Below are 26,420 nucleotides of genomic sequence, written 5' to 3'. Positions count from 1 at the left end.
TGAAGCACGTTGAGTTCTCTTTTGTGTATGAAATGTGCTATATAAATAAAGCTGGATTTCCTCACCTACACACTCTGACAAGGACCCTGGTTTTGATTTTGCATGCCACAGGTCACATAAATATTCAAGTATAGACATCTGAAAAATCTACTTGAGTGCAGTAACAAAGTATTTGTACTGTGCCGCTGATAAACACGTGAACATATTTCCTCTTCATGTCATTCAGTTGAATGTATCCTTTCACACGGACACAATAGAAAGTCACTACGGTTAGTCATATCAACTTTATTTGCCATTTCCAAATAAGACACGCGCACACACACGCACAAAAATTGAAATGTAAGCGTCACCTCTTGCACACGAACAGACAAGTTATAGGCTACATTAGTGGTTATGTTTCAAAAAGTAAAAGTTAACATGAAGGTAGCATTTCAATCATGGCAAACATCCCCACCATCCAGCAAAACAGACATATACTATATAGATTATTTTTTAAATATATATAGCATTAATATAAAAAGGCAAAACAATGTCTTTGAATTGGCAGTCTCATCACACTCTTAAGATGGAATAGAAATAAACTCACAGGCTCAAGGCGGACATTTATTTATTTTTTTTTAATCCCCTAACAATGATTCAACTGTTAAGCCAATGACAGCAAGCACTACGGTGGTCTTTTTTTTTTTTTTTTTTTAAATAATTATTATTTTTTTAGTAGTTTTAGCAACGAGAGCACACTGTGACGATGGAGGAGGTACACTATTCAGTCTTTACTCTTAAAAAGTCGACATTTGTCTCTTTCGAGGGGGGAGGTGCCGTGTGCTGGAGGTTAGCCCTTCAAAAAAAAAAAAAAAAACATTCTATCTTTCGTTCTCACACACTGACTAAATTATTGGCTTTACCTCAACACATAAAAGTTTAAAACACTCCCACCACTGTGTGCTTTTCAATAAATACATACCACGGGCATTCTTTCGCATTTTTTGGTGACATGAGTGCAATCAAAGAAGCGATTTTTTTAAAAACGTGAACTGAAAAGGAAAACGTAGTTCCGGTTTTTATTCATATTGTTGTTGCATAGTCTCCAGTGGTGGCCATCCGTTGTGTTTATTGTAGAAAATGGTTGAACATAATAACAGCAGTGGCTCAGTTATTAGCAAAAGAAGGGAACAAAGGGGCAAATTTGATGGATTCTAAAAGTGACAATTCGTTGTAAGTACACTACTCGCAAAAAGTGAGCGATATCGGGCTTAAAAGGCATAATTGTAATGAATGTGAATTTTTGCGGATTCTGCACCTTGTTCGACAACATCAAATCATGCAAAAAGTGGTTTCATCCCGAAAATGTCAGCCAGCTGACCATTTTGTGTTTGGCTGAAACGTAAGAATAAGTTCAGCCGAGTAAATGCACACGATGGGCAGCGTCACACTCGGGATGGTCGACATTCAACACGGACAGCAGGTAGGCAGCGGCGTGCACTGTACACAAAAGCTCGTCTCCCCCCAGATTCACTTCAATTGAAAATGTGGGCACTTTTGCAAATAAGAGCTAGCAGTTGTCTTTGGTGACTGAGAGGAGCTCTCGTTTCTACCCGTCCCGAAATCGTTTAATTCAATAAGGGACTTCAAATAGGGGGAATGTTTTATTCTACATGTCTTAGGAGCATTTGTGGATTCAATTTTGTCTGTTCTTCAAGGTGCTCTTCGTTTTCAAGAGTTGTAAATGCTCTCACAGGGCCATATCTGTTTATTCCAGGTTAGCCCAGTTAAGAAACAAAGCAATGAGAAGGATACGCAACATAGTGATTCAAACAAAAAAAAAAAAAAAACAGTTTGGTCAAATTGGCATGGATGCAATCCTTTGCATACCTTCGTGATGTCAGCCAGCATAGTGCGACTCGACTGGCCTCTTGGAGCACCAAAGATTACTTGATCACAAAAACAAAACAATAAGTAGTATTAATAATAATTTAAAAAAAGAAGTTAATCACAATCATTACACGCAAGGTTGAAAAAAAAAAAAAAAAACAATGGTTGAAATGTGCGACTTATTTGTGCCTTTGAGATGATTCAGGCGAAGAAAAACTGGAACATTAGTGCGCTTTTAATGAGGAGTTAATAGATGAAGAGGAAGGAAAAAAAACTAAAAGTAAATAGTGGTTAATAGTGTCAAAAGTGGTGGTACAAAAAAACAAAAAAAAGAAAACTCAAAAACATGATTCCCATTTTCCTGGCAGGACTTGATTAAATCTGACAATAACTTCTCACCTTGTATCATTTCCAAGTTGCTGTAGTGACTTGCAGGTGTGTTTGCAGCTATAGCGGGGTACACACATCTCAACAACCAGGCCAAATTTGAGCATCCTGACTAAACTGCAGCCGTTCCCACAGAACAGAGAATCTATGCCTCTGAATATTGCTCTGTTTGTATGTGTTGCTGATCTCCGCGCGTTAATGCAGCACAAAGTTTAGAATGATCAACAATGCTAAATTTCCCTAGCCCCTCTATGGCGTTTTGCATTACGGGTTAGCATTAAGCTAGCCGCCTTCCATTTGTTTGATGTGTCGGTTTTAGTCAACTTCAACAGGGAATGGCAAAAACAGCTAGCAGGCACACTTTGCTTCTGATTTGGAGAACTGCGCAGGTCTTCTTTTCTCAAAGTGATGTTAAATGATCGTCTCCCATTTCTTGACAGCGACGTAATGAGAACAGGCACTAAGGCATAGATTTTTTAATCATCGCTCTAGATCAGGGATTTTTTTTCATACACTTAAGCCTCACGAACATACTTTTCATTTATTTTCCTCATCATGTGTGATCCCTCACATTTAAAACATGGGTTCTAAATCTGTATGTGTGTACCCCACCAAAGGCTCTTTCGGCTTAATTTCAACAAGCGGAGGAAGAGACCGTCTACATTGATAATTTGAGCGTATGAGTGCCGCCTTACGACTCCCTGACGCGTGGTCAAGTGCAGCGATGGGCGGGGGAGGGCGGGCTTTCAAATAAAAAGTCTGAGAAATGTATATTATGTACACAAGCAGCTCTCTGGCTTTTTTGTTTTGTTTTGTTTGTTATGTCGTTGCTGTTTGACCACTATAAAATACAACACCTCTCCCGGATTCTCTTGGCCAAACTTTTGCTTTTCTTCTTGCCGTTCTTCTCTTTGCTGTCCTCCATCTTCCTCGCCCGTATCTCCCTCATCAAATCAAAGAACACCTGAGGGGTAAAAAAAAATAAAAAAAATGAAGGTCACTTTCTCCCGTTCGTTGCTAGATGGAGGAGAAGACACTAAAAAAAAAAAAAACGCTCATTAGACGGACCTTGTCCACGTTGGCTCGGGTTTTAGCCGAGGTCTCCACGTAGCACACCCCCCACTGCTCAGCGCGGGTCTTGGCCTCATCCGCATTCACCTGCCGCCGGTCGTCCAGGTCCGACTTGTTGCCCACCAGCAGGAAGGGAACGTTCTCGTCCTCCTTCACTCGCAAGATTTGCTCTCTGCCGAGGAGGAGAAAGGTGTTAAAATACCGATTGTTCATTTTCACAAATCGGTGACATTTTCTTGAGTTGCGTCATACCTGAAGTCTACAGTGGCCGCAAAAGACTCCAGCTCCGTGATGGAGAAAACGCAGAGGAAGCCCTCGCCGCTGCGGAAGTAATTGTCGCGGATGGCCGCGTAGTCCTCCTGCCCGGCCGTGTCCAGGATGTCGATCTGCACCTCCTCGCCGTCCAGCACCACCTTCTTCCTGTAGCTGTCTGCTTTGGTGGGCTCGTAGTCTTCCACAAACTACCACAAAAGCCAAAGGGAACGGCGGGAGTAAGCTCGGCGAGAAGAATTTGAACAACATCCACGAGAATCCGACGGGCGCTTACCTCGTCATACATAAACTGAAGCGTGAGGGCCGACTTCCCCACCCCGCCGCTGCCCACCATAATCACTTTGTGGAGGGCTAAAGAATTCTGCCCTTTGGGTTTAGCAGCTGCCATGGCTCGGCGTAGCAAGGGATCCGATGGGGGAGGATTGTGAAATGAAGGCCGTGTGACTTAGACCAACAATGCCAGCTGCAGCAGCGAGGCTTTAAATCCCTGAAACAAACAAAAAAGAAGAGCAGCATAGTTTTCATCATTTCATCCATGAATGCCTGTCTCGACTTGGATGGGTTAAGTGCCTTTATGGCTTTTGGTATAGGACATTTCATTATAAGTGTACACAGTAGGAAAATCCGGAAAAATGTGACATTATGGTGAAATGTCCTGCTGGAAGGACTTTTAACAGTTGTTTTAGGGCCACGCCCCTTTTACAGTTGACGTAAAGGTTTGAGGAGTTTGTTTGTGCGCACACAAGCCAGGATAAACCCGCAAAAGTCATTAGGTCATGGAATCAATGCAATACGTGCTTTCGAGATGGTCATTTCATGGTGGAGAAACATTACTTGGCAACCTGAAAATATCCAATTCTGGGATAAGAAAGACTACATTGAATGTTTTTTTTAATTTTTTTATTGTACTATTCTTTTTTTCTCCTGCACATATCCTGTTTAGAGACATGGGGAGCTGCATAGCACTTAACCCTTTCCACTCGCATTCACGCCTATGGACAATTCAGAGTCCCCAATGAAGCAAACATTTATGTTTTTGTAATGTGGGAGAAAGCTGAAGTACCTGGGGTTGGAAAAACACACACACACACACAAGGACAGGGAGAACATTTAAACTCCACACAGGAAGGCGAGTGCTGCGATCCAAGCACTAAACATCAGAACTGTGAGGCAGATGTGCAAACCACTCACCAATGTACTGCAGTATAAAATACATCAAATTCAAAATATACATTCACAAGGATGTTGGTTTACACTGATGAACCAGTTCTTTCCAGAGAGCTATAAAACGTGAAATCTTTAACAAACATGAATACACTTGATAGGTTTACACTAAAGTAGAAAAAGCACACAAGTCGCTAGATCCTGCTGAATCTATTCGTTGTGTACATTTTTAGTCAATATTTAGTCACTTGTGTTGTTTTAAATGAATTGAATGGCTACCTTTTGGAAGAACAATTTGAATGGCTGCGTTAACCGCTGCCAAGAACCACAAAATGTGACGTAATGCAGTGCTGTAACGTGATACCTGGCTGCCAAGTTTGTTTGTTTTTTAAAATTAATATTATTATAGTGACAAGTAAGTTATTAGAACATTATTCGGACCTCCAGACGTGTTCGATACGATATGAACAACGACTAGTCAATGAACTGGAAGGAACAAGTGCTAGCAATTCTATTATCAAGTTAGCAGGTGACTAGTGAACAGCCGTAGGTAAAAAATAGAAATAAAATAATGTCAGAAAAACTAGCTAGCTGTTTGATGCACAGTGGGCGGTGTAGCGACTAAAATGACCCTCAGCCTTACCAGCGAGATGAGCGTTGTCATTCAAATAAAAATAAAATGAAAGAAACCGATTGTTATGACGGACAAAGGCTGAGGAGAAAATGCCACACACAGCAACAGATGTTCGCTCGGATCCTCCCTGACCGCCCGGTACGGACGTCGGCGGCCACTCGGGCAATTCAGCAGCAGGCTAAGCAGCAGCTAATAGCAAGTGAACGATGCTAAGCGACGAGGGACTTCGTGACAGATTAAACCAAACCTACCGGAGTTTTTGAAAACGTTCACGTCGGTCCCAGCTCGGGCGAGGCTTTGAGTTGCCGTGGGTAAAAGGGTAAAAAAGAGACTTCTTGCTAGCTGCTCGTTAGCTCATGGCTAGTTCCCCAAGCTAGCTCGAGCTGTTAGCAGCAGTTATGTGAAAGACAGGCAACGGGCTGGGCTTGACTCGGCTACACTCGGCTTCGTGAGCCTCCTCCCTGTATCCATAGAGCTCCTATGGTTAGCCACACTCGGCTATACTCGGCTTCACTCGGCTTCGCGAGCCTTCGCCAGAGCGTTAGCCATACACTCGGCTACTTTCGGCTTCACTCGACTTCGTGAGCCTCCGCCCTGTCTCCCAAGACCAGTTAGCTAATTTGTAATTGAAATGAATCAAATGATCATATATCCGCCATCTTTTTTGCCTGTCTGTATTATTAGTATTTCCAAAGTGCGTTAGCTAATAAAATGTTTTAAACTCACCGACCCATATTAATTGGCTCACCTCTATAAAAGGCTTGCACGTGAGCAGGAGGTACCAGGCAACAGAAAAAAAAATCTACACAGTGCAGGTAATTGTGAGAACATGTGCATAAATTCTGCTTTTACAGACTGCTGTAAACAATAATGAACCATTTCCACAGTGATGAGCTCCATCTTATCACAGCTGCACACTAAGTATGCATCCAAGAGTTGGAATGAGACTTTCCAGCTGGTTAGAAAATGCATGGTAAGTCATTTTATGAGCTGGGAATTCACCGCACTACAACACATCAACTTGCATGGCAGGCTTGTTGAATGTTTATGATGCCAACGGACTGTGAGGTCATGCATCGTACCCATTCAGGCCTTTGTTTTGCAAGTGGCCTGCACATGAAGGGTGTCACATGCTCTCCCATTAGATTCAGCTATTACCCCAAATGCGCCAATTATCATGTTCTGCTGCTTGCAACTATAAACACTAAACCTAAAAGAGTTAAACAGGTGCATGTAAAGCCCCTCTCACTGTCAATATTCTTGTATATGCTTTGTGTGGCAGGCGGGAAGCCAAGTGTGTTTACACAAGGATGCCTTTGTCACACAACTGCTCTATTGTGCAGCTACTTTTGCGTACTCATTCTCCACACACGCGCACACACACTTCCTCTTTATCTTGCCATAGGACAAATCCAGAGATGACTCCAAACCCTGCCAGCCGCTTGTTGGAGCCCTGGAAAGACTCCAGGAGGTGTTTAAGGGTAAACAGAGAGCAATAAACTGTGTTGGCTGAACACAGCTGATGTCGTGATTGTGTGCGTTTTAGTGTCCTCCATCAACGCCATGAGATCTCATCTGGAGCTAGTGGCTCAACGGCAAGGGTAATAACAAGGAAAATTCTGGGTTACAGTTTTGACTGTGCCTGCTCCCGCGTTCAATCTGTGTTTGTGAAAGATTTATTGACAAGTGGGCTTCGCTGGTGGAACTACTTTTAAAGAACTAAACGACCAAAAAATTAAATCTACCACACACAAATAAAAATGCAAAACAGTAAGCTAAGAAATGAAATTAAAATGACTCTTGCTGAAATGGTAACAGTTGCTATGCTAACATAGCAAGTTGGTTTTTCCCGAACACAAAGGCAGCTGGATCAAGAATTTACCGTTGTGCCCCGTGGCTTTGTTCAGCTTCAAATGTGACTTGCAGGATGGGCTTCCACTTGACAGAGGCCACGTGCTACCTGAGCGCTGACCTGTTCTACTTGGAGGTGACGCTGCTGTCGTGCGGCGCCGTGGACGAGGTCAAGGTGGCGCCGCACGGAGGAGCCCCCTTTGTGCGTGACGGCAAATAAATTCTTTTTACATGACTTATTCTATTGTGATGCGAGAAATGTCTTGCAGAGTAGCGAGGTCCTCCTGCAGCCGCTCAGGTAAGCTGGGACCACTTTATTAGGGACACCTCGACTGACCTTTGATCTCTTAAACAGGTGTATCTAATATAGTGGCTTAAGCAGGTTAAACATGCTGCTCTATGTTTGCCCATAACAGGTCAAAAAACCTTTCAGAGTTCTCCGCCAAACTCAAAGACCTGGCGAGCCAGTATGACATCCCCGGAGACAAGTATTAAAAGCGATAGTTTTTTTTTTTTTTTTTTTTTTTTTTAAATATTTGACTCTGTAGTTGTGACATTTGCCTTTTAACCACTCTGTTGTCCTCTCAGGGATGTGAAATTGAAACTATTCACAGCTTTACAATACCTCGTGAAAGACATACAAGCGATTTCGCATTTGCCCAGGTGAGGGGATTCAAGTTGTTTCGGGGGCCCGTTGACATGCGAGTGAATTGCACATTTTGTGTGTGTGTGTGGGGGTGGGGGTCTTTTAATCTGCTCCCAGGGTGCCAAACGACAACATAAACCACCAGATGGACAATATTAACCACAGCTTGTTTGGCTGTCTACAAGCTGCAAAAGCAGGTAAATGATTGCAAAGTACAGAATTAAATGTTTTTTTTAATACAAATTCTGTTCTTTCAGATTGCCCTTTGACCATCCAGTTCTACTCTCCATCAACTGGTGACGGGGTGACTTTTCCAGACAAGCAGGCAGCCCAGGTGGCTGTGAGCTCCAGTCACGTGACACACAAACTTCAGATGGCTTCAGTCGTCCCGCTGCCTCTGCAACTGGACGCCGGAGGGTAAAGTCGGATTTAATTCTGCATCCCATTGTTACTGTTCCAAATTTATCAGGGATTGGTGAAAATTGGTGATGTATAGAGACCATGAAAATAAATGTTCCAGTTTTATCCGTTCCACTTGCCTTTAAAGGGGAAGTCAACCCCCTTTAAAATTCTTCACAATGATAGGTTGTATGTCTGCACACTGCATTCTGATTACATTTGTGTTTGTGGATTGAGTTAAGAAGCAAAATCCACCCATTTTTCTCCATCTCAGGGGCAGCCATGTTCTCACTAACAACCAATCACGACTGGGCTTCAGAAAACAGGTGAGCCGTGATTGGTTGTTCCCTGTGCCCTGAGCAACTGTGATGTCATTTTCAGCGGACAGCAAGTGACAAAATGGCCGCCTCCTGAGATGGATGAAAACAGGTGCATTTTGCGGCATAACTCATATTCCACAAACACAATATCAATCAGAATATCAAGTTGAGACTAGTAGACCTGTGTAGAACACATTATTGTAAAGAAGACATTTTGGTTGACTTCCGCTTTTAAACGTATTAAAACATATGTTCTTAAAGTACTCTGTTGATATCGCACAAGTAATTAAGTGCTTCCTGTCAGTTTTCCTGTCTTATTCCCGACGAGCGAAGTGCCGCACGAGACGTTTCCTGCCTGCTTTGTACTCCGCCTAAAACCGGCCGTACCCATGCTGAGGTCTTTTGTTCACAAGATCAACCAGATTACAGGTTTGTACACTTTTTTTTTTTAAACTGTTATAACAAACAAGTGAATTAACTGTAACTAATAGTTTGTCCTTATTTACTGACATCTTTGAAACAAATGCTAAAACTGCTTTCCATATGCTATCATGTGGCCTATCTGCATTCTTCCCTTCCCAGAAGTTGCAGTACCAGACATCAACTTGCAGTGGGCGCAATTTCACCATCTTCTGGTTCGAGGTTCAATAAGTCAGTGCAGACCAGAGGATGAGCTGGATGTTTTTTTCACTGTGGTATGTACAATATAGAAAAGAGTTTCAACCCCAAGCCTTGTCATTTTGCAAGCCTTATGATTCCACTATATCACGGCACGTTTGTTCAACTATTAACATTGAGTCATCAAATAGGGAAGCCACTTTAAGCATTGGTCAATAATTCTCAATCTCCCCGACAAATACGCAGTCTCACTCACTGTATTTGCGTCTGTGTCCAGCCTCTTTCCGGTGATGTCACGCACAGGTACGTCTTCCCCGGAGAGGCGTGGGAAGCGGCGTCCCACGCAGGGACAGGGACGGACGGCGTTCCCTTCACCCACGCCGCCCACGTGCCACGCCTGGTGGAGGTGCTGAGGCATCAGTGCGTCATCAACGCCTTACTGAGGAGCTGCATGTCCCAAGGTCCAGGTAGGAAAGATTGCGCAAAGTCTCCTTGGAGGAGGTCATAAAGTATATTGTTTTAGTTTCAGATTACCGTCACCATTTTGAGGTACGTCCGGAGACTGACACCAACTTCTCTGTGACGTTCCAGCGGCCAGACAAAGACTCGCTTGCCATTTGTGAGCTTTTCTGATGGCACAAGAACATTCAGTCTTCGACATTTTGCTAACTTGAATGAATGAATATTCTGCTTGTTGACAGTGCTGGTGAGCATTCCAGATTCTCACCAGATTATGTGCAGATTATATGGAGCGGGGATTGGAGATTCCTTGGATGAGGAAGTCTCCGGCATCATGAAGAGGTTATCTGCTTTTGTGTTACGGGATGCTAGATTTCAGAGATAGATATTTTTTCTTCTTCTAACTGCAAGAGAAACGTTAATTAATTAAATTAAGATCCACCCCTTACTTCAACATACAGAACCCAGTATTTTGATTTGTGGCTTTGGCCTGTGCACTAAAACAGAAAATTAGAGTTGAATATTCAATTATTTGACTGTTTGGTTTTCTTCTAGGTGCATGTCCATCCCTCTGACCCTCCAAGCGTTGTACGAAATGATGAAACCCGCCGCCGCCACAATGCCTGACTCCGAAAAGGACCCCATGACTCCCCTGTACGGACTCATGGAAGACACGTCATCGTCCTCATCTGTCTCCCAAAGTGCACTGGTGAAAAGCTCGACCCGGGTGCTTGCCAACACCGACGCACCCACGGGCACCCTACCACACTGACTGACTGCTCTACTTTGCCTCCATCTTGAGTGCATATATTTTGAATGATCAATAAACAGTTCTGCTTAATTGGCATCTATGATCACTGGTTACAGTTATGGGTGCACACATACAGGACCGATTTTGAGCCAGTTTCCCCACTCCCATCAAAATCAGCATAGGCTTGAATACCCCGTGTCTCTTAATTATCATACCGTGCGACATTTAAGAGTCTGGCAGGTAACAAAGCAACACAAGATAAGAGCACTAAGCACAATAAAACTCCCCAAACAAATGCAATGTTCCTGGGTACAAATCGGTGTATTGTGCCATTGGCCTGCATGGATTCAGTACGTCACCACCAGACAACTGCTCTGCGGAGGTATCCAATGACCTGTGCGGCGCCTATTAATAGAAACATTCCAAAATGTGCGGTAAAACCATTCTCTGCTTACAGTTGAACACCACCCCCTCCTCAATCTTGGTGTGAGAATCCAGCAAATGGCAGCTAGCATTCTTGCGTGAAGGCTAATCAGTGGGGACACCAAGCAAAGAAGCAATAGTGCAGTGAAAGCCAAATTACTGAGAGGGATGTGTTTTGGACCCACCTGAAATAAGTCTACGATATTTCTTTTTTCTTTGTGTCATTTAGCAAAACATAAAGGCTAGTCTGCTAGCTAAACTAAATCATTTCATAGTCTTTAATAGACATTAATTGGAGCAGCAGAAAAGTCAATTAGCGGGTTCCTCAGTGATAATGTAAATTGTGTGAGTTTCCACCATTTTTGAGTAAACGTAGCTCACGAAACATCTTTTTGACTGCCACTTCACACATTCAATCTACTAATTTTAAAAATCATTGCAGTCTTTTTATTGCAGTCTTTTAGTCCGTTTTCTCCGTCAAATTACTTGTAAAAGTTTGTTTACTGGCGGTGCAATCAGTTTTTGCTACCCGGAAATATATGTGACATCATGGTGAAATGTTTTATACAATTCATGTTTAGAATAGGCTTGTTTACGCCGATTTCAGCAACTTTAAGAAAACGTTAGCCCCCCCCCCTCACACTACAGCGCCATCTGTAGGATTTCACCACTCAAGTCACATTTGACTTTGTGACTCGCAACAAAAAATCTATTTATATCCACATTTTTATATTCAAATGACCACTCTCTCGCCGCAGTCCTTCTAATTACGATGTTCGCCCATTGTTTGCAGACTTGCAGTTCGGCGGTTTTGCGCGCTGCGGTCCCTTTAAATCCGCAGGACGCGAGATTCGTGCACGCCGCGGAGTCCGAGCTCTTGCGTGTGCACGACGACCCTGCACGTTATTATCGAGGCAGGCAGACGACAACAGCTGCTTGCCATTTAGGACACCTCCAGAACTTTTTTTTTTTCTTCTCCCCACTGTTCTCTATTCGAGACGTATTGTGCGCATGCGCAGAAAAAGGGAAAAAGAGAGGAGAGGAGGAGGGAGGGAGGAGGTAGACGCGCCGTGCACCGCTGGAAGAAGAAGGAGAAGGAGAAGAAGAAGAAGAGGCTGAAGGCCGGGCCGCGAGGCGTCCTTCTCGCGTCCACATCTGGAGTAACTATTCGGACTTTTTGAATCTGCGCTCGAGTTTTTGGTGCTCGACTATGTGTCCTCTCAAATGGGTGCCAACAACGGAAAACTGTATGGAAGCGAGGGTGAGTGCTCCCAAGTAGCGCCAATGACTTGAAGAAAACTGTGTGCCTCTGCCCGAAATGACTAAAATACACATCTGAATGGCTCTCATCTTTTAAAGAGGACGAGGCAAAAAAGGGGACACGTTCAAGGCATTTAAAGAACACCTTTTTGCATTTATGTTGTTCTATGTGCAAAATAAATAAGTAAATAAATAAAAATCTAGCATCAAAGCAAATGTAAGGAATGCAAGGTAGAATTGGCACCAATTATTTGGACTGAAGTTTCTTTTCTGTTGCAAAAAGGCACTAGAAGCATTAACAGTTAGGTGTTAAGGTAGCAAATAAGTTACTCTTCAAAATGATGAAGGGACCTGCATGATGCACATTTAAGGTTGCATCTTGATATATGCAGTGTTTGCTGTAAGATGCAAAAAAATAATTACTGTTAATCATCATGGAAAGTGCATGCTTATGTGCAAGTTTAGCACAGGCATGTTCAAATCTTACTACACGAACACAAAGTGTTCGTTAGCACCTGTTCACACACTCACTGTCAAGAAACGGGAAACTGTGGTATAACATCACTTAGAGGAAAGAAAAAGACTCGATGCACACTTGCTTCAAGCCATTTGTCACTCCCAGTTGAATTTTAAAGAACTGAGACGAAACGAAAAAAGAATGATACACCGTATATTTGAACTTCAACCAAACAATGTAACTCAGAAACCATTTTGGTTTTACGCTAACATATCATGCAAAATGCCTTAGATGGGCTAACAGATATGAGCATAGTTCAGTAATTTTGACAATTCAAACTACTCCTTTAACACTGCGGAGGCGGGTTCAAAGGGCACGAGCGACTCATGATAAGAGACAATTCCTGACATTTCTTTGCTCGCTGCTGTCGTTTGAACGCCACATGCAAAACCGCCAGAGGAATTTAATCTGGCAAAGCAAAGCTTTCATCCCTGTACAGGCAGCGGTCGGGTCTCCAAACCCTTTTGCGCATGTGCAGAATTAGCAGAGGCTGGTTCAAATCTTACTAAAACACACTAATGATAGGATTTCTTCATGCCTGTTCTCACTCTCTCGCTGTAAAAAAATGGCCGACTATTGCATAACATCACTTTGAGGAAATTAAAAGACTCTCGCACCGCATGCTTGCTTAAGTACAGTTGGGGACCGAAGCCGTTTTGTCCTACTTGTGCTGATCCAAGAGAACTTTCTCCATCTTGCAGATAAACAGAGGGAAAGTGCTTCACCTAAATGGAATGCAGTCCAAATCTGGGGAGCGACTTGAGACTTTTTTTTTTTTTTTTTTTAAGCGTGGATGTTGTGATAACTCCAATCCCAGACTCCCATTCCACAACAGCGATAAAATCTCCCAACTTGAAATGTCAACCTCACCTCCACGTTATCATCTCAAAGGCCTAATCTTCCAGCGTGGACTCACTCCCCCAAAATCTCGGGCCGCGTTATTTCTGTCCTCCCAGCCAAAATGTTTGGATAAATAACATTCCAACGTGATCCTGTCCTAAGTCAATACCGGCGGAGAAAAAGATTGGAAGTTGTGATGTTTAAAATAACAGTGCCGCCACACAGTGTTCCCAAGGAACTGGACCGGCCGGAGGGTCCCCCAAGACTGGACTCGTCTCTCGCAAAGTCCAGTTTACTTGACACATTTTTGAGCCGATGCTTGTGTCGTGAGTTTCAAATCCTAAAAGCCACGGAGAGCAATCCATCAAAGCGCATGTCAACAAGTGTAAACCCGTGTGCCGCTCTCAGTTTGGCAGCCTTGCCTGTAGTCTAAAAATGGGCTGCTGTACCAAAGCGGCAGCAAGAGGAGGACGGAGGTGGACGCACGCCATGATGATGTCAGCCCCCGGTCTCCCCATTTGGTATATTTCCACTTAAAACCTGCGACGCCTTCAAGGGTTTGATGCTGAGAGATGACGTCACCATGTCATAGAAAACTGAACGTTTCAAGCTTTGCTTCAAGCTCTTTGTATGTTACTCCCTGATGAAGTTTACTGGACACTCAAAAACAAAAAACGTCAGCTATCTTAATGCTAACCTATAATGCGAAACACCATAGAGAGGCTAAAGGAAATTAGCATACATGAATTGTTGTATTTTTTTGTGTACTCCTGCTAACTATGTGTGCGATATTAATTGGTGTATTACATCAAAATGACTAATGCACAATACTGAGTGACGGGAGGTGAGGAAGCGATGCGTTTTCGTTGTCATCATAACACTTCGCCGGCCCCTGTCCTCTCTGTCCACATCTGTTTTCAAGTGTGACTTGGCAATTAATCATCCTCGTCAGCGGCTCTGCTACGCGGCAACCCTCTACCGGTGCGTAATACATATACAATATCTCACAGAAGTGAGTACAGCCCTCACATTTTGGTAAATATTTAGAGCACTGAATGAAGAAAAGGATACTTTGCTACAGTGCTTTGCTACAAAATAACGCAACACAAAGCCATTACGACATTAACAAATGTGTGTTGAGTTCTGTTGAGGGCACAATAAATTTTGTAGCTGTGTCAAACCTTCAGAGTTGTTCCATGAAAAGACAATCAAATATTTACCAAAATGTGAGTGGTTTACTAACTTTTGTGAGGCACTGCAACTTTTCTCAAACGGCCTCCTTCTTCCACGAAGGACTCACACACACACACACACAAAACAATCGGTCTGTCACGAATCCGCAAAGCCACAAGCTCCCAGCAGAGCTTTTCGCTGCAGGGCGGAGAAAAGTCATACTAGGCGAAATATTAGAAAAGTTTTCTCTGGTTGCATCATTTCTGTCTGGATGTGACAAAAAAAGGCGACCTTGCCTATCCGAGCCGCGGCTGGTCTCAAGTGCAGCAGATGTTTCTTGCTCAGTGATGTCACCGCGAGATGCAGTCCATGTCAACACCTTTTTGTCTTCTTGCTTTCATAATCAAGCGATACAGTCAACCCCCACTTTCGGATAAGCGGTATAGAAAAAGGATGGATGGATTCATGTGGCAGTTTTACAGTAAACTTCAACTGGTCGTTACAAAAAGTTGGGGCACATGTTGGTCAAGGTGCTACTGTAGCTTTGGTTTTGGTCTTTGTCCCATTCTTCAAGTGATCATTGTCTGTCAACCAATCAACAGGCCTTACCTGACTTGGTACACTCTACAGAAAGCCCAAATTTGCATACCAAACGGAACCTTTGGTAGCTTTGCTGTACTTCAGGGCCGGGGACGAACGTCTCCGGCCTATCGTGCCGGCTGAGAGGCGCGTACTCCGTGTCGGGAAAGCCACAGGGCTGCATTTATGAACCCGCCAGAGGAATGAAACCCCATAAACAACAAGCCGACAGACAGACAGGCAGTCTGCAGTCACCGTGGCAGACAAGTCATCTTCGTCCATGCGTTAGAAGAGCTCGACCTAAATCTTCATGATAGAAGCTTAGCTTAAAAGAGGTGGCAGAAGTAGAAGTAAAAATACTTGCGCAAAAAAAACATTACCCACTTCTGATTCTGAATCCTTTCAGCTGCACTTTGCCGTGCCTCTGTTTGCTAGTCTTATGCCTAGGCCATTTTTCACTTTACAGGAACTTTAAGTACGATGACAAAGTAGTTGTACTTGGTTCCTTGAACGTCCAATCACTATAAGCTCCGAGCTGTAAATTCCCAAGGCCGTGATGTGAAGCACTTGCATTTGGCAGAGCAGAGGCGTGTGTGAGCTAAAAAGTACCACAATCATCGTTTTTTAAAACAGATTGATTGCTGGTGAGAATGCCTGAAAGGCATTCAACTGTTTGTTTCTGCTTCCAAGTATCAAACTGCCGCGAGGAAAAAGCCAAGGCAATGTGACATAGGTGTCACAAAAGCGATAAAACAAGCAGGCGGACATGACAAGACCAGAAAAGAGTTTATCATCCTCAAGCTGTCACTGTGCTCCTCTGCAGGCAAAGGCAGCTCCAGCATCTCGTCGGACATAAGTTCCAGCACTGATCACACGCCCACCAAAGCTCCCAAGAATGCGACTCCCAGCGAAGGTAAAAGCATCTGGTGCTCATTAACCCGACTCCCCGCTCGCTCTCCCCCCACTTCTTCTGCTTCTTCTTCTTCTTTGTCTCCTCCCACCGGCCCTCTTCCCTCCTCATCCACGTTTCGCTCTACCTATTTTTGGAGAGGAACCTGGGTGTTCCTGGGATTACCCTCATTCAAACGCACACTCGTAGGAACTTGTTAGAACTAGGCCTTCAAGACGAATACTGAGTATATCAAACAGAGATGCGAAAGGGAACGAAAGGTAAAGTTCACAGACACTGAATGGTCACTGCTTTCTCAGGGTACTCCATTAGCTTCATCGAAGACAGTGTGCGCAACCTACGGCCCGTTGGCTATTTGCAGTCCGTCCCCCATGGGTCAAGATCAATAAAAAGAAGGGCTGCAGCTATTGAATATTTTCGTCCTACTGAAAATGTTACTGAATCGACACTAGGCCACCACGCATTGCTGGGAACAACTACAAAACAAAAGCTTACCAAGGTATTCATGTCTATCAAGGTATTCAAATTACTCAAGGACTTGTTTCACCCCTACTATGAAGTGCCTTTGGTCTCCTCATCAAAATCACGTTATGCAAACGGCGAATAATGAAACTCTGAGGTCTTAGTATTAGTGGCCAAACATTTACTTGTATACCAGCACGATAAATCTCTTTAAAACATGTTTCCTTCTTTTTATTTTATTTTTTTCTCTATTGGATACTATTAGAAACTGTATTTAGCATATCCCCCATACTGCTCTGCTGTATACAGTGTGTGTTAGTAAGTGGTTAAATTAGGGGCCACCAGCGGGCACTAGACAGCCCCCAAGGACCACATCGGTAGCCCGCAGGACCAGATGGTCACCCTACAGAGTTACAATATTTTGCAGATTTTCACCTATCAAGGGTTGGTCTGGAACGTATCCCCCTCGATAAACGGGGTTTCACTTGATTTGTGGATGTGTCCACAGGGAGATTCCGGTCCATCAACTTTTAGCGAAGGATTCAGGAGCACCGTTCCCCTTCTGAGTTATGACTGAAAGTGTTATTTTGTTCTCCACGCTAAGTGGCAGTAATTACATGGTCTGCAACCACCGCTGCCGCAGTCCAGCACCCCCTTACTCCCCCCCCCTTGTTATGAACGTACACGTAGTGTTCCACGAGTAGACACGCACACGTGCAGATCACAAAGTTGTCGCCCACCAAGTCCTGTGGTCCTCTAAACTAATCAGGAAGTCGTCTGGGCCCTTTCCCCCGCCACACACGGAGTATTCACACTCTACCATGTGCCCCGTGTGGCATTTGCTGTCACGTTTGCTTCGCCTGAGTTTTTTTAAAATTTTTGTTTGTGTGTTGACTTCGTGGGGATTTTGAGCTAGTTGGAGTTCTCGCTGTGTGGTACAATCAATGCTAATGTACCCAAAAAGCTGTTTATTGGGCTCCAAGGTAATATTTTGTACCCTTTCTAGGTCCAGAATGTTCAGGAGTGTTCCCACCTTTGAGGGTATAGTGTACCCCTAGCAGGACAATTCTGTCTTTTATAGTTCCACCAATGAAGGGTCTCTATTTTCAGTGAACATTGGAATAGAATGAGAAAGAATACCGAATTGTGGATTAGGGCGGACCTTTTTTGTCTTGCTTCAGTGTGGCAGAACTCCCGGCAATAATTTGATTAAGCGATACACAGTAGAGATTGGTATATGGTGTCGTGTGTGGGTCTGTAACATATCCCCCGCAGTAAATGGGTGTTCACTGTATCTGTCGCCATTGGGCTAAGTCGCCTCTGCTGGGAAAAATCTCGAGATGGAAGGCGTTATGGTCCAAATATGTTGAAAATGTGACTTTTCATGGTTTCACGAGAGGTCTGCATATCCCTCCATGTTGCACCGCTGAGCGTGACAAATGTGTCTTTGTGGAGTGGAACTTAATGCACGTCGCATGTGTTCCGCTCGGCTTACAGCTGCGCGGCAAGTTGTCACGGAGGCGTTGGCGTAGATTTAGTGGCTGATACTGAAGGACGGCCATTGAACATGCTGGGTACTTGCTTAAACCTGTGGAGGTTTAGCCAAAAACGTTTCTTTATTTATCACCATAATATATTAGTCGTAGTATTGGCAGGAGTCCCACTGGTAGTAGAGTAACATGGCTATTGGATATTATACACTGACATTACTACTACTGCTATACTAATTTTTGGTACCAGTTTCACATGATCTACTTCTTCCTTTTTGTTATTTGGCACCGGGTAAATCACTTGATAGGGAGAGAATGAGAACAGGTACTAAAGAATACTTTAAAAAAGTATGTTTTATGGTTTTTAAATGAGGTTAAAGCACATAGGAGGGATAAAACTATTTAGAAAGCATTTTTATATGGTTTTTCTATATTGCGAGTGGTTTTGGAACGTTTCCCCACAATAAACAGAGATTGACTGTACTGTAAATTTGAATTTTGGTGACCAATGAAGGATTAGAAGGAATCGTGCTGTCGACTCCATTCTCTCAATTTCAAGCCACATAATAATGCCCACCATTCTGAGAATTAGCTTCTAAAACGTTCTTGGAAAGTTGGTGTCCACTGAACGCAGAGAGGAAATGAAAGCCAAAGCTATTTTCCTTCAAGATTTTCTCCCATCAGCTATCCTCGCTTCCATTTGGGAAGTCAGAGCAAAGAAGGGAGAGCAAGGAAAAAAGAAGAGGAGAGAAGTTGTTTTAGTGAAGGAGGAGGAGCAGCACTAAGTCTTGCTGAGGAAGCGGCGGCCTTGTTGTTTCGTAGTGCCATTTTTCACGTCGGTGACAAGAGGGCTCTCTTGACTGGAGCTGGGAAAGACGCCTGTGGCTGCAATTCTACCTGGTCTCTTCTAAGATTTGGCCTGTGGAGCACCTGTGTTGTTCTGGCCGCTATGGACAATCTCAATGGACTCTTTAGACCCCCCTCAAATAATCTAGTCTTGAACAATCCCTACAAAGCAAGTGTTCAGGACAAACAAGGAGACATTTGTCCTAGTTGTCAGGGTAGTTTCAGTCCTCGTCGCAATTGATTGACACCCCTGGCTTGACTACACGACAGATTGTACATCTTGTAATTAGCTTAACACACATTTCCCCAAACAGTGCTCCCAAATGTTTACGAGTTGAATACATATCAAATCTTTTTACAGCCCCACCAGAACCGCCGCGGGGTTGTAATTAGGTACAGTGGTGCCGGGAGCAAAGTGATAGCATGTCATTACCTTCGCCGAGGAGGTTATGTTTTGGTGCCATTTGTCTGTCTCGCCGAGCAAATACAGCACAAGCATTATTTTCTAGCGAGGACAAAGAGAGAGGAAAAAGACTTGTCCCGAAGATCCATGTCAACAACTTGTCTCGACAAGAGACGTTTTTGCCTGAATGGTCAGTTAATAGAAGAGATGTTGGACGCATTCACATGGAAACTTGCAGGACGTAAAGATGTGGCACTGAATATCAGCGATAACACCACAGACCTTTGGCTTTTGGGATCTTGGTTTGACGTGACAAAGCTCTTTTTCTTAAGACCTCATCATGGTTGGTTGGAGGTTGAATAAGTGTGAGAATTGTTGTGGTCCAGATGAAGGTCGGCTGTGGGAGTTGCACGCAGCAGAGCAATCTGCTTCCTGTCCAAGTGCCGGAATTCTAACAGCCCCAGCGGCGCCTATTGTCCTGCGACTTGTGCTGTGACCTAAGCGCTTCCTGTAGTGAAGGCTTTGCTGATAGCACGGCCGCCACACTGCAAGCTAACATCGACTTCCATGTATTCAATTGAAATCCAAGGCAGGCCGTGGTGTTTTTTGCATGCTGGATGTTTTCTTTCACAAGCTTGCCGCAATGCATGTTTTGTTTCACAGAATTTGACGCCACACTTTCACACTTGGGGTGAAAGTTAGTAACTAGTTATCATGAGATCTCTCTGACCTATGGAAATCCACAACCCCCCTTGTACAGGACAACAGTTTTACCTGCTCTATTTGGTATAATCATGGATCTTTTATTTTCTTACTTCCTGTTGGAGCTGAAGGTTTATTTTGAAGGCATGTGAAAAAGGAAAACTGCCGATTTGACAGCACATGGCAGTACAGTTCTGTGCACAGACCCACAGATCACAGATACTTAGCCCGTTTGAAAGTGACAAGTTAAAGAATGTTTGTGGTGAGATTTTGGAGTTTCATTTTTGACGCCTTATTTTTATGTCGCTAAATATTACGAGTCAAGTTGCATGGATTAATGGGCTTTTGCTTGTTTTATTTTCTAGCTCTTATGGTGTAAGATGTTCGTGTTGAAGTCATAAAAGGTTAAAGAAAACTCCAAGTAAAGCAAACAGAGTACCTCCTTGCATCTTATCAGGACTATAGCGCATGTCACAGGGTCACTACTGGAAGTAATTGTCAGTCAGAGGTCTTCTTCTCTAGTTCTGTTGTTGTTTGTAATTCACATTACGAAGTGGTAAACAACGGAGGCAGGATAAGCCATGTCTGCCGTCGATTGTGTATCCGGATTGCCCAAAAAATCCTGGTGGATCTCCAGCAAGGTTAAATGATTTCTTCCTTGGTCGAGGCATGACCCCTCCACGAGTTATTGTCAAGATGGTCCAAGTACTTTTTTTTTTTTAAAAAGCAGGCAGAAAACTTCCCACCTGGTGCTTTTGCACTTGGCAGAGGTCTTGAAAGCAGCTCCATCTACTTGACTGCGTTGGACGGGCCTGAAAAGAATCCCTGCAGCTTGAGTTTGTAGTCATACTGCGAGCCTGCCCGTACACTTGTCTCCATCTCTGCTAAAGTCTGCAGGCACTCCTGCCAATTTATCTTCCTTCCTTCCATTTCCTCGCACTTCTTTTATAACAACCACAAACAATCCCATCCAACCCTGTGCTTCTTCATTCTTCACCCTCACTTATTCATTTAACCCTTACATACCGCCGGGGTCAATTACAACCACATTTTGACTTTTCACCGAAATAAAATTGCTTAAATGTATTTTTTTTTTCACCTTCAAATATGATTAGTTTTTCTAAAGTGATCCAAAATTCACAAAATAGACAAATTTAATAAACATGTCTGTCTTTTCTACAGGTGCTACAAGGTTTTCGTAGAAACTTGTCAGAGAATTTTCTCCAAAAACGAGTTGTGTAAAACATTAAAATTACATTTGCCCCTTTTCTCTAAAGAACTTACTCAGGATTAATCGTCCATTTATGAATGTCAGGTTAATACATTTTGAAAAGATCTGTAGTTCATGAGTTCATCCAGTTCATTATAATGTAGATAAGCGGTATGGATGGATGGATATCCTTTCAAATAGATCCATAACATACTGTGTGTACATGGAAAATTAACAGTATGCAAAAGGTAGGAACCAAATTTCCAGCGGAACGTCTTCAGTGATCACACCCCGATTGATTTACACAAGACCCCTCGTATCAAAGCGCCATCCAGATGGGGCTGCCAAGCGGCGGATAAGTTGAAGCTAATTGGTTCCTGCTGCCCCGCGCTGCTGTGGATCCGATTTGGGTATTAGTGGCAAATGATTCCAGCCCAAGCATGCCTTAGTGTGGCTGCACGCGCATTGAGAATGCATGCGAGCGGCTCTTTTCATTCCACCGCCGCTGTCCGCTTCCTCCTCCAAGGTAAAGACCAGATGTTTGACTCGTTCTCCTCCGATTTCCTGCGGCACGTTGAGCGGTCGAGCATGTGCGTAAACACGCCATTTCTGCATCGCTACGGCAGCCGCGCGCGGATTCCAGTTAGTTTATTCATGAATGAAGTCAACGTCCTCTCGGTCACATCACATGTTCTTCATCAGGAGTTGTTATGGAGACAAAAAGTGTTGTCGTGCAAACTGTGCACTTCTGTTCATGCCATTTTGGGCGTTTAGTCTTGCCACTGGGTTTCATTAACATGCAGATATGTACCAATGGATCTGATTGAAAGAAAATGGACTTCATGTCCGCAACGTGAATATTTAGTGTATCGTTTCTTTTACAACAGGGAAGCTCAAGTCCGGTCCTAAAGAGCCCCTATCCAGCCTGTTTTAGATGTCACACTCCCTACTCCAACAGACCTGATTCAAATGATCAGGATCATTAGCAGGCTTCTGCAAAGCTTGCTGATGAGCTGATCATCTCTGCCAATTTTCCGGGAATCCGTGTGAAAGTGACCATAGCACACTTTGCCTACATTTGGACGTGAGATTAAAAGCTCAGCAGAGATCTTTTAAAAGGTAGCCTCGAATCAGGTGACTTGTTCCAGAAGAGTCTGCGGATGTCATCAGACTCCGAGATGGAGTCCGGGTCTGGAATAGCGATCTGGCAAGAAGGATGTCGCTGTCCCGCTGACAATACCGACACACAAATCCACATTAGGGCCAGCGTGGCGTCCATTCATCAGGCGGACGCTGACACGCGGCGTACAACTCGGCTGACGGACAGCCTGGGGGCCACAATGTGGTCGTGTCTCTGATGCCTTAATAGCCCAAATCACAATCATCTTTCGTGGCCAAGTATTTTAAAACACACAAGGAATTTCTTTCCAGTTTTGGACCCACACATGGAACGGTTTGTTTAGTCTTGCCACCTAGAAGAACGCGTGACGTCATGGTGAACGTCTTACAATCTTTGATTTCTTTGGCGTCTCCTTCTTGTCCTGGCGGTTAAGGTTTGGACTCCAGCACGAGGACGCTGAGCACGCCCAGTCCAGGCCTCAAGTCGTCGTCTCTGTCCTCTCCGGCACTGTCCAGCAACGGCCATGACACCAATTCCACATCGTCGTCCTCGTCGGCCGCCGCCTCTGAGACGGTGGCCGTGGTCCACCCTCAGCCAGGCGCACGCACCCGTACCCGCGGCTCCAGGGGCCATTCCCCCACTGACCTCTTGCCCGACGGCATCCTGCTGCAGATCTTCTCGCACCTTTCCACCAACCAGCTGTGCCGCTGCGCCCGCGTGTGCCGCCGCTGGTACAACCTGGTGTGGGACCCGCGGCTGTGGCGCACCGTGCGACTCGCCGGCGAGCTCCTGCACGCCGACCGCGCCGTGCGGGTGCTGACCCACCGGCTGTGCCAGGACACGCCCAATGTGTGCCTCACCCTGGAGACGGTGGTGGCGAGCGGCTGCAAGCGGTTCACCGACCGCGGGCTGCACGTGCTGGCCCAGTGCTGCCCCGAACTGCGCCGCCTGGAGGTGGCCGGCTGCTACAACATTTCCAACGAGGCCGTGTTTGAGGTGGTGTCGCAATGTCCCAACTTGGAGCACCTCGACCTCTCAGGTAGTAGGCTCATCTGACAATTCATTAGGGACACCTGCACACGCATCTGAATGGGAGCCATGCACAAATGTCTCCCTTTCTACAGTAATCCCACACTAGATTAGACCTATTGTGTCTATAGATAACATTGAGTTGAGAAAAAATGTTAACCATTCCACCTGTGTGAAGAGTCACTATTAAGCATTGTCTCATTTACACCCCCCCTGCAGGCTGCTCCAAGGTAACGTGCATCAGCCTGACTCAGGAGGCGTCGGTACAGCTATCCCCCCTGCACGGCCAGCAGATATCCATCCACTACCTGGACATGACCGACTGCTTTTGCCTGGAAGACGAGGGCCTGCGCATCATTGCCACGCACTGCAGCCGCCTGACGCACCTTTACCTGCGGCGCTGCACGCGGCTGAGCGACGAGGCGCTGCGCCACCTGGCCCTGCACTGCCCGTCCATCCGCGAGCTCAGCCTGAGTGACTGCCGCCTGGTGAGCGACTTTGGCCTGCGCGAGGTGGCCCGCCTGGAGGGCTGCCTGCGCTACCTGAGCGTGGCCCACTGCGTGCGCATCACAGACGTGGGTGTGCGCTACGTGGCGCGCTACTGCCCCAAGCTGCGCTACCTGAACGCCCGCGGTTGCGAGGGACTGACGGACCACGGCCTGGGGCACCTGGCGCGCAGCTGCCCCAAGCTCAAGTCTCTGGACGTGGGCAAGTGCCCGCTGGTCTCGGACGCCGGGTTGGAGCAGCTGGCGCTGTACTGCGGCGGTCTGCGCCGCGTCAGCCTGCGGGCATGCGAGAGCGTAACGGGGCGCGGCTTGCAGGCGCTGGCCGCCAACTGCTGCCAGCTGCAGCTGCTCAACGTGCAGGAGTGCGAGGTGTCACCAGAGGCACTGCGCTTCGTGCGACGCCACTGCCGCAAATGCGTCATCGAGCACACCAACCCTGCCTTCTATTGACAAACAGTTGGACTGACAAACAGATGGACTCCCGCCTGAACGGAGCCTCGCAGAATGTATTTAACATATTTATCTGTCGAAAGGAAAGCAAGTGGTGCCTTGAGATACAAGTGACTCGTCGACATTTTTTGCTTTGACTTGCAAGTGTAAATTTGACATACCAGTGCTCCATGTTGGCAGTGAACATCTCTGTTCAAAGGACCCTCCCCCAGCTCCCAAAAAGGCACATGCATGGCAGAACATTGCTACCGTGACCTATTCATGATGAAGTATTACCAAAATGAAATGTCACCAGCTTGATGTCGTATTTTTCGGAATCAGTTACAACATGAGAGGCAATCAATCAACCTGATGACCCGATGGGAACGTTGACGCTGGTGTCCGTGGTTGCAGCCGATTATAAGCAGCCACACGTGCCTCAAACACTAACATTATATCACTTGACATGAGGTAGGGAACTTTCCTAACCCTTTCACTGCAAGGAAGCCAATGTGAATTGATGGTGGCTGGATGTCCAGTTCGCTGCCGCCGTGTAGTTGTTTGGGGTCTGAAACGCACTTGTATCTCAACATTTTGCTCATATCTCAAGACAAACAAAAAAAAAAAAAATCGGCAAAGTGATGGCTCACATCTCATGGCACTTGTGTCTGGAAGTGCCACAGTATAACAGAGGTCTGATCCATTTGCTTACATGGAGTTGTTCATGGGAATGATGTTAAACCCAACATTTTGTGTGCACAATATACTTATTTCGTGGTCACCGCAATTTACTTTTTTTCCCCACTCATGTCATGTTTTGCGCTCTGTAAGGGTGTCCCTAAAGTCAGGACATATAGGCAAGAAGCCATGTTTTCAAGAAATGACATTTTAACACTTTGTATTTCAGAGGTTCTCAAACTTTCTGGGTCAAAGGCAACATTTTTCCAACAATGACAAAAAGCCATTGGAATTGTTTTTTTTTTTTGTTTTTGTTTTTTTTTATGTCTAAAATATATGACCTTTTGAATAGAGAGAAATATAAGCAAATTAAATTGAATTAAATTAAATATTTGGTCATCATCTTTTGCTAGATGCCTATGTACAGCAGGTATGCACTTTTTGGAAAAAAAAAAAATATGGCCACTCTGCACAGTAACATCTCATTGTGTCTACATTTTAGGGCCACCTTGTACAAAAACGTCACATTTTTGCAGAAGCTTGCTACAGGACACTTGTAAATTATTCTGTTTTGGAATGAGCATCCTTCTGTATGCAATGGGACTATTTATAATGCAACAAAAAGCGCTCCTGTACAGTACACTTAATACAATCAATATGCTTGTGACAATCATCATGCAATTAAAGGACATTGAAGCACACAAACACTTTGCTGCTCTAATTGTGCCAATAAAGTCCATGAATGCCTTGGTAAGCAGTTTGTTTCACTGTAGTCCATCTACCAATGTTCCCCTTAATTTTTCAAGTGTTTGAGCACACACCCAAACTCCCTGAGAATTCTTTGGACCACGGTGAGCGGCACCTTGGTGCTTTGTCTGTCAAAGCCATAATTACACCGCTTTTATTAGCAGTTCTAATAGAAGCGCTAACAGAATAGTGGAAATTTCCTACTGCTCATCTCGTCACAGCATGTAATGATGAATGCCCATATTACCTTATTTTCCTGGCTGTCCTTCTCACTTTTCCAGTGGTTAGAAACTTTGTCCTGGTTGATGGTTCCGCCTGCTTCTCTCTTGGACTTGCACTGGTTCAAATGTGCCATTTCAAGATGATTTCTGGATGACACTAAAACCTCTTTCAAGCATAGCACAAACATCAACAACTGTGAGAGCCCCATCAGTTCCTTACATCTAAGTGCTCTCATTTGACAAAGGGGAAAAAAAACTGCCAGTTTGACTTCACTTTCGTCTATTCGCAAGTACTCCTACGGCCATTTTCTCATATTCTATAACTATATTTCTTTTGTTTACTCTGGCTTGGTGAGTGGATGTTGCACTACCTGTTCGTTTGGCTTCAGTAGGTGTTTAGCAGCACTCTCCCCCACTGCACCTGCTAGCTAAC

At 44.7% G+C, this 26,420-nt stretch overlaps 3 protein-coding genes across 8 annotated transcripts; 2 read left to right on the top strand and 1 right to left on the bottom strand.

The window, feature by feature from the left end:
- Positions 1-269: 269 nt before the first annotated feature.
- Positions 270-26,420, bottom strand: ralaa (RAS like proto-oncogene Aa). Of its 5 annotated transcripts, XM_086020260.1 has the most exons (7): positions 26,359-26,420; positions 26,014-26,153; positions 9,489-9,723; positions 3,875-4,087; positions 3,580-3,788; positions 3,325-3,499; positions 270-3,220 (listed from the first exon to the last, which is right to left on the bottom strand). In XM_086020260.1, the coding sequence occupies exons 4-7, from the start codon at positions 3,986-3,988 to the stop codon at positions 3,098-3,100; spliced, it is 621 nt and encodes a 206-aa protein (XP_085876386.1). In that variant the 5' UTR covers positions 3,989-4,087; positions 9,489-9,723; positions 26,014-26,153; positions 26,359-26,420; the 3' UTR covers positions 270-3,097. The 5 variants fall into 5 exon arrangements, with proteins under 5 accessions (XP_085876386.1, XP_085876387.1, XP_085876389.1 ...); XM_086020261.1 differs by lacking the exon at positions 9,489-9,723; XM_086020263.1 differs by lacking the exons at positions 9,489-9,723; positions 26,014-26,153; positions 26,359-26,420 and adding an exon at positions 7,281-7,398.
- med1l (mediator complex subunit 1-like) lies at positions 5,536-10,476 on the top strand. Of its 2 annotated transcripts, none has more exons than XM_086020257.1 (16): positions 5,536-6,213; positions 6,286-6,371; positions 6,804-6,879; positions 6,945-6,999; positions 7,325-7,418; positions 7,519-7,547; positions 7,666-7,737; positions 7,838-7,912; positions 8,013-8,092; positions 8,153-8,312; positions 8,919-9,043; positions 9,197-9,309; positions 9,510-9,699; positions 9,756-9,851; positions 9,934-10,033; positions 10,247-10,476. In XM_086020257.1, exons 2-16 carry the CDS (start codon positions 6,288-6,290, stop codon positions 10,461-10,463), a joined length of 1,566 nt encoding a protein of 521 aa, XP_085876383.1. In that variant the 5' UTR covers positions 5,536-6,213; positions 6,286-6,287; the 3' UTR covers positions 10,464-10,476. The 2 variants fall into 2 exon arrangements, with proteins under 2 accessions (XP_085876383.1, XP_085876382.1); XM_086020256.1 differs by having other exon boundaries at positions 5,537-6,213; positions 7,325-7,451.
- LOC147127158 (F-box/LRR-repeat protein 7) lies at positions 11,755-25,773 on the top strand. The gene is made up of 4 exons (XM_086020258.1): positions 11,755-12,126; positions 16,058-16,147; positions 22,811-23,416; positions 23,626-25,773. Exons 1-4 carry the CDS (start codon positions 12,090-12,092, stop codon positions 24,360-24,362), a joined length of 1,470 nt encoding a protein of 489 aa, XP_085876384.1. The 5' UTR covers positions 11,755-12,089; the 3' UTR covers positions 24,363-25,773.

The sequence above is a fragment of the Filicampus tigris genome, chromosome 21, assembly GCF_054856515.1.
Source record: "Filicampus tigris isolate MCC_2025a chromosome 21, RoL_Ftig_1.0, whole genome shotgun sequence".
In the NCBI taxonomy this organism is placed as follows: domain Eukaryota; kingdom Metazoa; phylum Chordata; class Actinopteri; order Syngnathiformes; family Syngnathidae; genus Filicampus; species Filicampus tigris.
This window is presented reverse-complemented; position numbering and strand designations above follow the sequence as displayed.